This window comes from Odocoileus virginianus, chromosome 30 (assembly GCF_023699985.2).
Source record: "Odocoileus virginianus isolate 20LAN1187 ecotype Illinois chromosome 30, Ovbor_1.2, whole genome shotgun sequence".
In the NCBI taxonomy this organism is placed as follows: Eukaryota; Metazoa; Chordata; class Mammalia; order Artiodactyla; family Cervidae; genus Odocoileus; species Odocoileus virginianus.
In genome coordinates, this window is record NC_069703.1 from 11,316,315 (window position 1) to 11,328,915 (window position 12,601).

The following is a 12,601-nucleotide window of genomic DNA, read 5'->3' on the forward strand; positions in this document are numbered from 1 at the left end:
TTTTTGTTTTTGTCACTTTGGCAAAAGCCAGTCCACAGATACAGAACTCTTAAGTTCCCAAAGGAAGCAGTTATAAGACTTTCAAAATTATTTCTTAGTTTTTCTAATAGCCCCCTAAGTGGAAGAGCCTCTTGGATTAATTTATACCTAGTTAAAGTTAGCTATGTCATTTCCTTCTGAAATCTGCTTCCCTGGTATCTCAGTTGGTAAAGAATCCACCTGCAATGCAGAGACCCTGGTTTGATTCCTGGGTCGGGAAGATCCGCTGGAGGATAGGCTACCCACTGCAGTATTCTTGGGCTTTCCTTGTGCCTCAGCTGGTTAAGAATCTTCCTGCAATGTGGGAGAACTGGGTTTGATCCCTGGAGAAGGGAACAGCTACCCACTCCAGTATTCTGGCCTGGAGAATTCCATGGACTGTATAGTCCATGGGGTTGCAAAGAGTGGGACACAACTGAGAAACGTTTACACTTCCTTCTGAAATAGACAAATTGGGCTGCTGAGGCTTTCTGTGGTTTACAGTGAACAGCTGGAAGCGTCTTTCAGCCTTCACAAATGGATATACGCTGGCAGGGAGGGTGTAACAACATCCAAAAGTGTAAGCTGTTCTGTGTTTCAAGTTATTTTGGACAGTCTGCCTTGGGGTGAGTTGATTACTTTGCTCTGGAACTAGCGTTACTGTCATTATCATTACCCTTCTCTCATCATGATCTGATTAATATTGTGGATTTTTCCCCTTCTGCTTGCATCTTCTTTTGACGCACTCTGGAAGAAATGTCAAGAAGAGGAGGTTTGATCCTACTCAGCAAGGCCCCATTTGAATCAGCGGCCCTGGATGAACAGCATCTTGCACTGTGGGATTCTGGGTATGACATACTTGCAGCATCGTTGCCAGAACTATTAAGTCTGTGAACAAAAACCTTGGGTGGTAATGACTAGAGAACTAACGTTGGGGTAACAGGGATGGGGTCAAAGAAAACTGTCCTTTTTGGAAATAATTTCAAAGAACCCCTCCCACCACCTATCAATAAAAGGGAGCAAAAGACAATATTGTACAAAGAACTATTTCAGAATCTTTTTTTTTCTAATGAAAGGAAGAAGGAACAACAAAAATTAAGTGCAATAAAAGAACCATTAAAAAATAGCAAAGGATCTTTTTCTTTCCTCAGCCTGCTACCACTTAATATCTTCTAAATGATTTAGCATGATTTTTTTTTTCTTTTCTTACCAATGACACACTCCAGCGGCATGAAGATCTAATTTTCGAAAGGGTAAAATCTGCATGGCCTATATACAACAAACAGCTAGCAAGCCAATCCACAGCAAAACCTGCAACTGATTTCCTAAGATGAAAGTGGCAGATGAACCCACGGAAGCTGCCTGCCCCCATTCCCCTGCTTCCTAGTCTTGACCAGGCCATGAGGAACTCCACACACCCCTGCTCTTGTTGATTCACTTCCTGTTGTCTTTTCTCCTGGACCTCACATCCTTTGGAAATGGTAGCTGGAATTTGAACAATGATGCTATTGTATAGTTCTTTTATAAATGTAAATATGGAAATAGATTTTGACACATCATTTTCACTTGTCTGTACTGAAATATTTCTCTTGTAAAGGTTGTCTGTAAATTTGAGTTTATTGTTTGTTCTCCATCATTTTTATTCTTTTTCTCTATTTCTCTTGTCTCTATCCTCTCTTGTAACATGTTGTACAATGATTCTTGAGTTTGCTTAAAAAAAAACAAACAAACAGATATGGCCACAGATTCAAGGAGTTTGGGCACAAAACAGGTGCAATTAAAAAAAAATGAAATGATTGAATGAGATGAAATGCTTGAAACCAAAAATAAACAAAGGGTGGGGGACACAAAGAACAAAACAACCCATAAGAAAAGCATAAAAATTATGTAAATGCAAATATATGTACTCACAAGTCTCTAACTTTTTTGATGTCATTATAAACATCTGTATATAATGTAAGAAAGTAGACGCCCTCTCAAATTAATCACAAAAGTGCCAAGCTCATGATGTTAGTTTTTAATTTTGACAGTTTTCTTTCCCTGTCTTTAATGTGAAAGGAGGATAAACTTAAAGCCTTAAATTAAAAAATAATTTTTAAATGTTGAAAGCTTGGGGAAAAAGTTAAACTTTTCATTTTATTCCATATCTATTATTGTCAGTATTTCATTCATGCCTTCAACTTCCTGCCTCAAAATATATATGGTGGATCCCCACTGTAAAGCTGGCAATGAGGACAGAAACAGCATTTACCTTTTCCTGAGCACTTTTAAGATAGGCTTTAATTCTGTGTGTTGTGTTTTCAACCAGCCTTGTCTGGCCCTCAGTGTATGACTGATCTGTGAAATGTTGTGATGGATTACAATGGGATTCTACTATATACAAATTCACATTGTTCTTTTCCCTCCAGGCAGATTTGCAGATGTAATCTGGGTTCCCAAGCCCCTCTGAATTTAATTCACTGTCACTGATTTTTTTCCTTCCATTGATGGACAAGATAGCTTTCGTTCAAGTATTGATTATCTACGGTAATAAAGAAATTTAGTTCCAGCTTTTTTTTTTTTAATATAAAAGCTTGTACACGATCACTTTAGTAAGCATCTAGTGATGTTTTACTGTTTTATTGAGGGCCCCTAAAGAGCCCACACTTCTGTAATTGTCCCATTCACTTCTTCATGACAACTAAATTAGTTGCTCAAGTGAGCTTTTAGTTCTTTTTCAGCAAGGTTCGCGACACTAGTCTCACCACTTTTGCCTGGACTTTGCAAGGGATTTTTCCCTTAAAATGTACTGCTTTAAACAGTGGGGGTTTCCCCAAGTTATCCTTTGCTTTGGAAGTGTTGCAGTCATAGAGCAGAAACCTTAATTTCTAAATGCTACAATAGACCATGATCTAACATCTTAATCCTGTTATTGCTTTCTGAGTCCTAGGTGCTACACAGGTATGTAGTCTTTCTCTAGCACTAGCTGTATGCTTATGTTGTAATAACAGGGTTACTGACAAGGTTTATCAGCCTTACCCTTGGTGTCATAAGACATGAGTGGTATCCCTCTACCACGCAGCACTGGCTCTTAGAGGGAGCCTGGAGGAAACTCAGATTACTCGGGATCTCTTCCTGTCGCTCCGTTGTTTGTGCCTCTGTTGTCGAGTCCTGTTCACCAGTGGATACTTAGCTGCTGCTGAGTCCGCCACACACATTTCACTGCTGTTCAGAGGTACCATGTTTGGCTTAACAGATACAAAACCATGGTACTACAAACAAGTTTAAACCTGTTGGTAACTTTTGAGCATTTCACAAACAACATTGTAAATGTGCGATGTTATGTTTTAAATCAGACCACAGTGGTCCCCAAATATTATGTACATATGCCAACTGTCAGTGTAACTTTTTATTACACTGGCAATTTCATAGGTAATGAAACCTATGCTCCAATGTTAAATTATTTGTGTGTATATGTAAAATACACGAGCTTTAAGCTATCTGTGTAAGACTATGAAAGATAATGCAACCATACCAGTTGTGAACAGTGGATTATAGTTATGTTTGGTGGTAATAATCTATGTAATTTCAAGATCTGTTGTATTTTCTCTTGCACATGCCATTCATTTGCTGATTCTTGTGGTGTGAGTATGCCAGTTTATTCATTTGAGCTCAAAGCACAGGCATCTCACCGTTTAATGTTACCCAACAAGAGTTAGTGTAAAGTGATGACAAGTTCCCATTTCACCCGTTAACTTTTGCTTCATCAATTGGTGACACCTGGATGAGGAGATGTGCGCTGACTTCATTGCTCACCCTGGGATACTGCATGAGCCCATGGAATTAGAGCTACTCCTATTAGATAAACGGGCAGTACACATAGGTGCATGTTCTAAAACATGAGTCACATAGAGCTGTGGAGTTTTGCCAAGTGGTACGTGTGTGACTTTAGCTTCTGTTTTTCTTTCTTTCTTTTTTTTACTATGCAAAGATGGGAAATGCACAAACTTCTCAAAGACTAGTGTCTGAAGAACTTTCCGAACAGTACTTGAATCCTCTCTTTAAAGTCATCCCACCATACTTTATAGCCATTGTTCCTTCCACTGTTAATTTTCATTTTTAAATGGTTTCCAGTTCTTTAAGTGCACAGCCTGAAGTTTTGCTGGAAGCTAATAAATTCATTCGTATCTTGGTTGTCTATAGATGGGGATTCAGTAGTCATTGTATGCATCTTCAGTCAAGTGTATATTAAAACTTTTGTTAACATTGAATGTTGTAGTTTTTTACTTTGGTCATTTTTCTTAAAACCTTTTTCTGTGCTGTCTTGTGTTGTTGATTCAATGGCTGTGCACCAGATATCTTTTAGCGCCGGTCTCTCAATCAAAAGCTCACTGAAAATTTAATCGGTCAATGGAGCAAAATAAAATCCTGATTGATGGTAAATATATTGCTGATTAGGATTCAGTTTCAGTGGATTTATTGGAAATGCTTTGCTTTTATAAGTTGGGGGAAAAAAACACAGTAGGGTCATGCCATTACTATATTTCTTTCTTTGGTGACTTTCTTCTGAGCTTAAATAGGGGATAGCTAGTCATACATTAGCACTTTTGACCCTGGTACCATTAGAATCAAACTAAAAAGAAAATAGAAGTGTTTGGTTGTCTCCATTGTAATACCAAAAACATTCAAAGGAAGGTATTTCCTCACACCTTACATAGGATTGTTCAGCAAATAATAATCTTTTTTATGAATGTCTCTCAATGTCTCCTCTCTCGTCCCACTGCCCTCCTTTGGTTTGGCATCAGCAGCTGCGTGTATCTCACACAAAGGTACTGCAGTAACACAGAGAGCCTAATCTGACTACGTCATTCATCTGATAGAGTTTGTAGCAGTTCTTCATTTACTATGGGATAAAGCCCAAACCTAACAATATGACTTAAAGTGCTAGCTGCCTTTCATGACCTCAGCCTCGTTTATTTTTCTAGTCTTCATCAATTCTTATCCTCCCATAATCACCCTGCTTAGAGTTCCCCTCAAGAGCCTTATCTGCCCAAGTCTGAAGAGTCTGATGTAAATTTTATGTCTGATCACCATAGTTCATTTGTTTTGATGTCATTGTATATGATAAAAGAAATATGGAACACTTAAAGTAACATGAAAATTATACTTTAAATAAAGAATATTAGAGTATAATTTATCAGTATATTTGACTTTAAAGGAATTATCTGATTTTTATGTTTTTCTTTCTCATTCCACTTTTGAGGTTGACACTGAATTGAATTCTCTCATGCTCCCTTGGTAACTGTGAAAGGTGACCCAGAAACTTTCTAGAAAATAGGACAGCAGGCCTAGAGTTAAAACTTTGATATAAATAATTAGGTGGATAATCCATATACTCACAATGGAATTCCTAAGTAACCTTTCAAATTTAATGTAGGCCCCCTTTAGGTTAATTACAAAAGTTAGGGATTTCTACTCATTAGTTTATTCATTTGACAAGTGTTTATTAAGCTTCTGTGCCAGGAACTCCACCTGGGACTTGAAGGAATAGAATAAAATTCTAGGTGCTGAGGTGCTCACAGTTTAGCATGGGAAGACGAGGTGTCTAAAACAAAACAAAACAAAACCAAAAAAACAAAAACAAACAAACAAACAAAACTCCTCTGAGCCCAAGGTGGTAAGTTAACTAAATCATGTAGGAAGTGAAGATAAGAGGACTGGTGTCAGGAGAGGGATGCAGGAAGGCTTGCTTAAAATGAGTGTTGACCTGTCTTGAAAGATGTCAAGTTCACTGGTCTAATAAACTGGGAAACACTCAAGGCTTAGGAAGTAGTATGCTTCAAGACCCAAGAAGAGGAGCCCAGACACTCTGGGTAAGTAGTGCTAAGTGTCTCTTTGCTTCCATCTGGCCTATGTTTCCTAACGTTCTGCTAGCCTGCCATCCTCCTCTCCCACCCCCCACCCCCACCTCCTTACTTCTTTCCTTCCTACCTTTCCCAAACTTGATCTATAAAAATTCTGCAGTACTATGCCAGGTCCCAAGGACACTATGACTCTGAGCTCTCAATCTTCCTAGCAAGACGCAACATTTAAATTCAATGTGATAAGTGCCCTGATAGACTTAAGAAATTCGGTGCCTCAGGAGAGAGGAGGGAGACTACCTCTGCCTTTGAGTTCAAAGAGGTAAGAGGAAGTGGCACTTGAGCGGAGAGGCTGTGCCATGGACCGAAAGCCATGATCAGGTGTTGTCACGTTTAACCAGGGCCTGCTTTTGTTGACGGAAAGAAGTCTGTCTACAAATGCCTTGGGAGTAGAATAGTCTATAATATTCAGACTTCATTTTATGCTCTAGATATCTGGATTTCTTTTCTTTTTTTTTTTTTTGATATCTGGATTTCTTTTGCCAGAATGATGATGATTATTATTAAAAAGTTCTCCATCAAAACCTAATATTTTTAGATATTTTTCCACCAATGAGCTTATCATAGATCAGTCTTCAGTGTTTGGGGCTGTCAGTAATGACAATGAGGGCTTCTTGATCTGAGCTGTAAACCCTATTTTCTTAGTATAAAAGTCCCCAGCTAACCTCAGTCTGGAGTGAGGGGATGGATAAGAACCATAAATGCTTTTAAAGCATTATTTAGTAAGTCTTTCAATTCATGAGGGATCAAAATCATCTTCCAAGTGTAACTTCACTTCCATTCCACCAAATTTGCTATTTATCTCTTTTTTTATGCCTTAGAAAGTTATCCTTCCTCAGTCTTTTCAAAAACCTATTAGCTTCTCTGGCTCCTTGACTAGAACAAATTGCTGGTCACATATTTGGTTTCTGGTGAGAAAGGAAACATATGATCCCTCATCACTTGAAAACGGTTGTCCTGCTGGGATCTTCCGAGGTCCCCTTTGCCAGTCCATCATCTGAGGACACACCCTTGTCCTGGTGTAGCTGAAAGGCTGCACTTGTGACCCTACAGTGTTCACCCAAGAGAACATTTATCTGACTGATGATCACTGAAAGCCAGATTGACCCAGGAAATTAAATGGTCCCTCAAAAACAAGGTAAAACAGAAAAATCTTCATCCTGAGTGATCAGGAAGGTATCAAGCGTTCTTCAGATCTATTTGGAGCTTTAAATATCTTCCAGCCTCAGGAGGTAAATGAGCTGACAGCAGAGTTCCCTGCTTCTTCAGACCCAGGTCTCAGACTGAAAGAAGGAAGATGGTAACTTGTAAATGACATCAGGGTGGCCTCTGCCCTGCAGCAAGAGACAGCGCCACTGAGCCAGGGTCACTCCCATAGGGATAGTGAATGGACGGTACGCAGTACATTTAAACTGCTTTTCCTATCAATACATAGGTGAAATGGTATGAAGTAAGGGTGCCCATTATCCATATGAACAGAACAGCAGTCTAGGAGACAAAAGAACCAAGGAGACCGAGCTGAGCTGGAGAGCACACACCCAGTCTCTGTTCCACTCCAGCCAGTGGTCACCACGTGGAAAACTGGACCGCTCACTGCTTCACGTGCATGCTAAGTCAGTTGTGTCCAGCTCTTTTCGGCCCCATGGACTGTAGCCCGCCAGGCTCCTCTGTCCATGGGATCCTCCAGGCAAGAATACTGGAGTAGGTTGCCATGCCCTCCTCCAGGAGATCTTCCCGACCCAGGGATCAAACCCACATCTCTTATGTCTCCTGTGTTGGCAGGAAGGTTCTTTACCGCTAGCACCACCTTCATTGCCTCTCCCACTCATTTTTCTAGAGAAGCCATCAGTCCAGATTCACATATAGAATTACCTTTTTAAAAAAAAAAATCATGCAGCAATTCATACTTTAAAAAGACCACGTGGATAAAGGCAGTGCAAACAGAAACTGTCTTTGCACAGAATTGAGCCTATAGCCCCTTGCATGTAAGTTCTACATAAAATAATGAGATGTTTTCACATGCAACCCCTGCAATCTTCTTGATTGTTTCAGCGAGTGTGCAGACGCGACCTTGACCTCAGTCAGGGTTGCACGTGGCCGTGTGAAGAGTCATGCCAGCATTTTCATGAGCTGCCACTTACATGTCAACCTACTGCTGTTTCTTGGGGACAGGAAAGCCACAGGGGATCAAAGGAAGCCTGTCTGAAGCTACTTCCTTTTGGTGGTACATTGAGTGCTAAGCTGATTCAGATGTGCTCATTTGTGGGAGATGGACTGGTCTAGTGTTGACAAATAGACATTATCTCAATGCTTACTATAGCAGCATAGTGGCTGCCTTGCTCCTTCGCCATATCTACCATTGGTTCGAGAGAGAGCTGAGGTTGATTATGCATGTCTGCTATGTGGCAACAGGAAGTACAGGACTGGGTCCAACCAAATCTTAAGGACAGTATTTCTTTCAGTTTGACTCTCAAGGCCAGTTAGATACAGGGATGAATCAGCCAATGTGGCAAGTCCAAAGGTCCTTGTATAACTTTTTGGAAATAAAGGAAATAAAGGATTCTTGAGCAATGAAATTCAGAAACTGAAAAATCCATCAGGAAAGAGTGATGAAAAATCTACGTGTTTATTGCAGAAAATGTGGAAAACAAAAAAATTCAAGAAAATTAAAATCACTGTAATCTAGTCACTGGCATATACACTCCATTAATACTTTGGTAATTTCTTGAACCCTTATTTTGTTTTTTCCTGTCAGCACAGAATCAGGTCACAAAGGTAGGCAGCCAGTGGGTCTCTGGGGATCTGTGGTTCTACGTCCCTGCTCATTTGTGTGTGTGTGTGTGTGTGTGTGTGTGTGTGTAAGTGTGTGTGGATGCCTGTGTATGTATGTGTGTATGTGTGCATGCCCTACTGGCTCCAGAAAAGGATGGGATAGTTGAATCGTTAGAGAAAAGGTATGCTTTCTAGCCTCTCAGCTGTGGCTCAGACTATTTCCTTCACTGGGAAGACTTCGCCTTCCTCCCACAGCTCCAGTCACATTCCTGTGCATCACTTGGGGATGCACAGGAATCCAAAATGACCTCCTTCACAAAGTTTTTCACGATTCTTCCATAGCTATCTAGATCATACAGAGTGTGAGAGCTCCACTTAGTGATGGAGTGAGAATGAACCCCCAGATCTTTTAGACTCCAGAGCCCATATTCCAACTACATCACTGTGTGGCCCCTCTTGTATTTCCATTTTACAGTTGAAAACCTCGAAGTTGAAAAAGTTTAACACCTTCATCGTGATCATCATTCTAGTAAGTGGTAGGACCAGTGTCAGGACACAGACGGCCCAATTCCTAATCCTTGTCTGAATCCAAGACCACGTGTGATGCACACATACAATGAGCATGAGGTGTAATCAGAAAATGTTTGGAGAGAATCACTTTCTGCCTATGTTTGTGGGCTGATTCTGCTCGAAGCTACTATAGAAACCACTTCCACTGGGAGGTAGTGGGAGGGTCCCCAGTTAGAGAACTTGTGATGATGTCACTGCCTAAATGTACATTCTGGCCATTGGTTACAACTAGACAGGATGAGGCTTCTCAGGTGACCCTAGAGGTAAAGAATGTACCTGCAAGTGCAGGAGATGCCAGAGACGCAGGTTTGATCCCTGGGTCAGGAAGATCCTTTGGAGGAGGGCAAGGCAACCCACTCCAGGATTCTTGCCTGGAAAATCCCCTTAGACAGAGGAGCCTGGCAGGCTACAGTCCATGGGGTCGCAGAGTCAGGTGTGACTTAGCACACCCACAGCGAGAGAGGACAGCAAGACCAAAGGAAAAGGTTGAAAATTTATTCTACAAAATTTATTCCACCTAAGAGGGAATGTGTTAATCAGCTTATGAATCTGCAGGATGTTAAGTGAGAGAAGGAAGGGGATTTTTCTGTTACCTCTGTTGAGTGAAAATTTTCTGTTACAAAACTGACCAGTGAAAATTGAAAGGAATGCCCCCTTTAATCCCATATTTTAAAAAACTTCATTGAGTCAACAAATAATACACACATCTATCAATTGAAAGATCTTTGCTGGATACAGCAGGTCAGAAGCTGTGATGGTCAGATGCTGCTCTGCATTCATGCGTGCTAAGTTGCTCAGTTGCGTCTGACTCTTTGTGATGCTTTGGACTATAGCCTGCCAGGCTCCTCTGTCCATGGAATTCTGCAGGCAAGAATACTGGAGTAGGTTGCCATTCCCTCCTCCAGGGGATCTTCCCAACCCAGCGACCAAATCTTCCCACATTTCTCACATCTCCTGCACTGGTAGGTGGGTTCTTTACCACTAGCACCACCAGGGAAGCCCAGTGCTGCTTTACAGGATGTTAGTACAGGATCTGAGAATACGGAAATAATGACCAATTACTTTTTATTTTCTTTTTTAATCAAACTATAGTTGATTTATAATGTTTCAGCTGTATAGCAAAGTGATTCAGTTACACATACATATACATCTATTCTTTTTTCAGATTCTTTTCCATTAGAGGTTATTGAAGATATTGGGTATAGTTCCCTTGTGCTATATAGTTGATCTTGTAAGTCAGTTCAGTCCTCAGTTGTATCCAATTCTTTGCGGCCCCATGGACTGCAGCACACCAGGCCTCCCTGTCCATCACCAGTTGCCGGAGTCTACCCAAACCCATGTCCATTGAGTCGGTGATGCCATCCAACCTTATCTCATCCTCTGTTGTCCCCTTCTCCTGCCCTCAATCTTTCCCAGCATCAGGGTCTTTTCAAATGAGTCAGCTCTTCGCATCAGGTGGCCAACATATTGGAGTTTCTGCTTCAACATCAGTCCTTCCAGTGAACACCCAGGACTGATCTCCTTTAGGATGGACTGGTTGAATCTCCTTGCAGTCCAAGGGACTCTCAAGAGTCTTCTCCAACACCACAGTTCAAAAGCATCAATTCTTTAGCACTCAGCTTTCTTTATACTCCAACTCTCACATCCATACATGACCACTGGAAAAACCAAGGCCTTGAATAGACGGACTTTTGTTGACAAAGTAATGTCTCTGCTTTTTAATATGCTATCTAGGTTGGTCATAACTTTCCTTCCAAGGAGTAAGCATCTTTTAATTTCATGGCTGCAGTCACCATCTGCAGTGATTTTGGAGCCCCCCAAAATAAAGTCAGCAACTGTTTCCACTGTTTCCCCATCTATTTGCCATGAAGTGATGGGACCAGATGCCATGATCTTAGTTTTCTGAATGTTGAGCTTTAAGCCAACTTTTTCCCTCTCCTCTTTCACTTTCATCAAGAGGCTTTTTAGTTCTTCTTCACTTTCTGCCATAAGGGTGGTGTCATCTGCATATCTGAGGTTATTGATGTTTCTCCCGGCAATCTTGATTCCAGCTTGTGCTTCCTCCAGCCCAGCATTTCTCATGATGTACTCTGCATATAAGTTAAATAAGCAGGGTGACAATATACAGCCTTGACGTATTCCTTTTCCTATTTGGAACCAGGCTGTTGTTCTATGTCCAGTTCTAACTGTTGCTTTCTGACCTGCATACAGGTTTCTCAAGAGGCAGGTCAGGTGGTCTGGTATTCCCATCTCCTTCAGAATTTTCCACAGTTTATTGTGATCCATACAGTCAAAGGCTTTGGCATAGTCAATAAAGCAGAAATAGATGTTTTTCTGGGACTCTCTTTTTCAATGATCCAGCAGATGTTAGCAGGTTGATCTCTGGTTCCTCTGCCTTTCCTAAACCCAGCTTGAACATCTGGAAGTTCACGGTTCATGTATTGCTGAAGACTTGCTTGGAGAATTTTGAGCATTACTTTACTAGTGTGGGAGATGAGTGCAATTGTGTGGTAGTTTGAGCATTTTTTGGCATTGCCTTTCTTTGGGATTGGAATGAAAATTGACCTTCTCCAGTCCTGTGGCCACTGTTGAGCTTTCCAAATTTGCTGGCATATTGAGTGCAGCACTTTCACAGCATCATCTTTTAGGATTTGAAATAGCTCAACTGGAGTTCCATCACCTCCACTAGCTTTGTTTGTAGTGATCTTCCTAAGGCCAACTTGACTTCACATTCTAGGATGTGTGGCTCTAGGTGAGTGTGAGTGATCACACCATTGATCCTGTAGTTTACCTATTTTATATATAGTAGTGCATATATGTTAATCCCAAACTCCTAATTCATCCTTTCCCACTTTTTCCCTTTGGTAACTATTAAGTTTGTTTTCTATATCTATGAATCAATTTCGGTTTTGTAAATAAGTTCATTTGCACCATTTAAAAAAAAATTTCCTCATAGAAGTGATATTATATATTTTTATTGGTCTTACTTCACTTAGTATGATAATCTCTGGGTCTGTCAATGTTACTACAAACGGTATTATTTCAAGAATGACTATCTATGATAAAAAGGTCATGTTAGATAAACTACCATGGAAGATCAGCAGAGGAAAATACTACTTGCTTCCTTTGGGGTGTAGGAAGATCAACAAGGTTCTCCAGATAAGGAAACGTTTAAACTGGTATCTGAACAATTGGTGAACTATGGCCAGGGGAGCCTGGCAGGCTACAGTCCATAAGTTGCAGACAGTTGGACATGACTGAAGCCAGTTAGCATGCACCAGGGACATGGAAATGGGGAGAAAACTGTTGCAACTTGAACTAGGTAGATGAACAAGTTCAAC

At 40.7% G+C, this 12,601-nt stretch overlaps 1 protein-coding gene across 4 annotated transcripts in view; it reads left to right on the plus strand.

Annotated features, from left to right (window-relative positions):
• The window catches only part of ADAM23 (ADAM metallopeptidase domain 23), a 181,544-nt gene extending 177,104 nt beyond the window's left edge, over positions 1-4,440 (plus strand). For 2 of the 4 annotated variants that reach the window (XM_070458531.1, XM_070458528.1), the window contains 2 exons: positions 773-866; positions 1,245-4,440. In XM_070458531.1, the coding sequence (XP_070314632.1) occupies positions 773-866; positions 1,245-1,260 (110 nt within the window). In that variant the 3' untranslated portion in view covers positions 1,261-4,440. Of the gene's footprint in view, positions 1-772 lie in introns of all 4 variants that reach the window. The other 2 variants (XM_070458530.1, XM_070458529.1) reach the window with 1 other exon arrangement.
• The last annotated feature ends 8,161 nt before the right edge of the window (positions 4,441-12,601 follow it).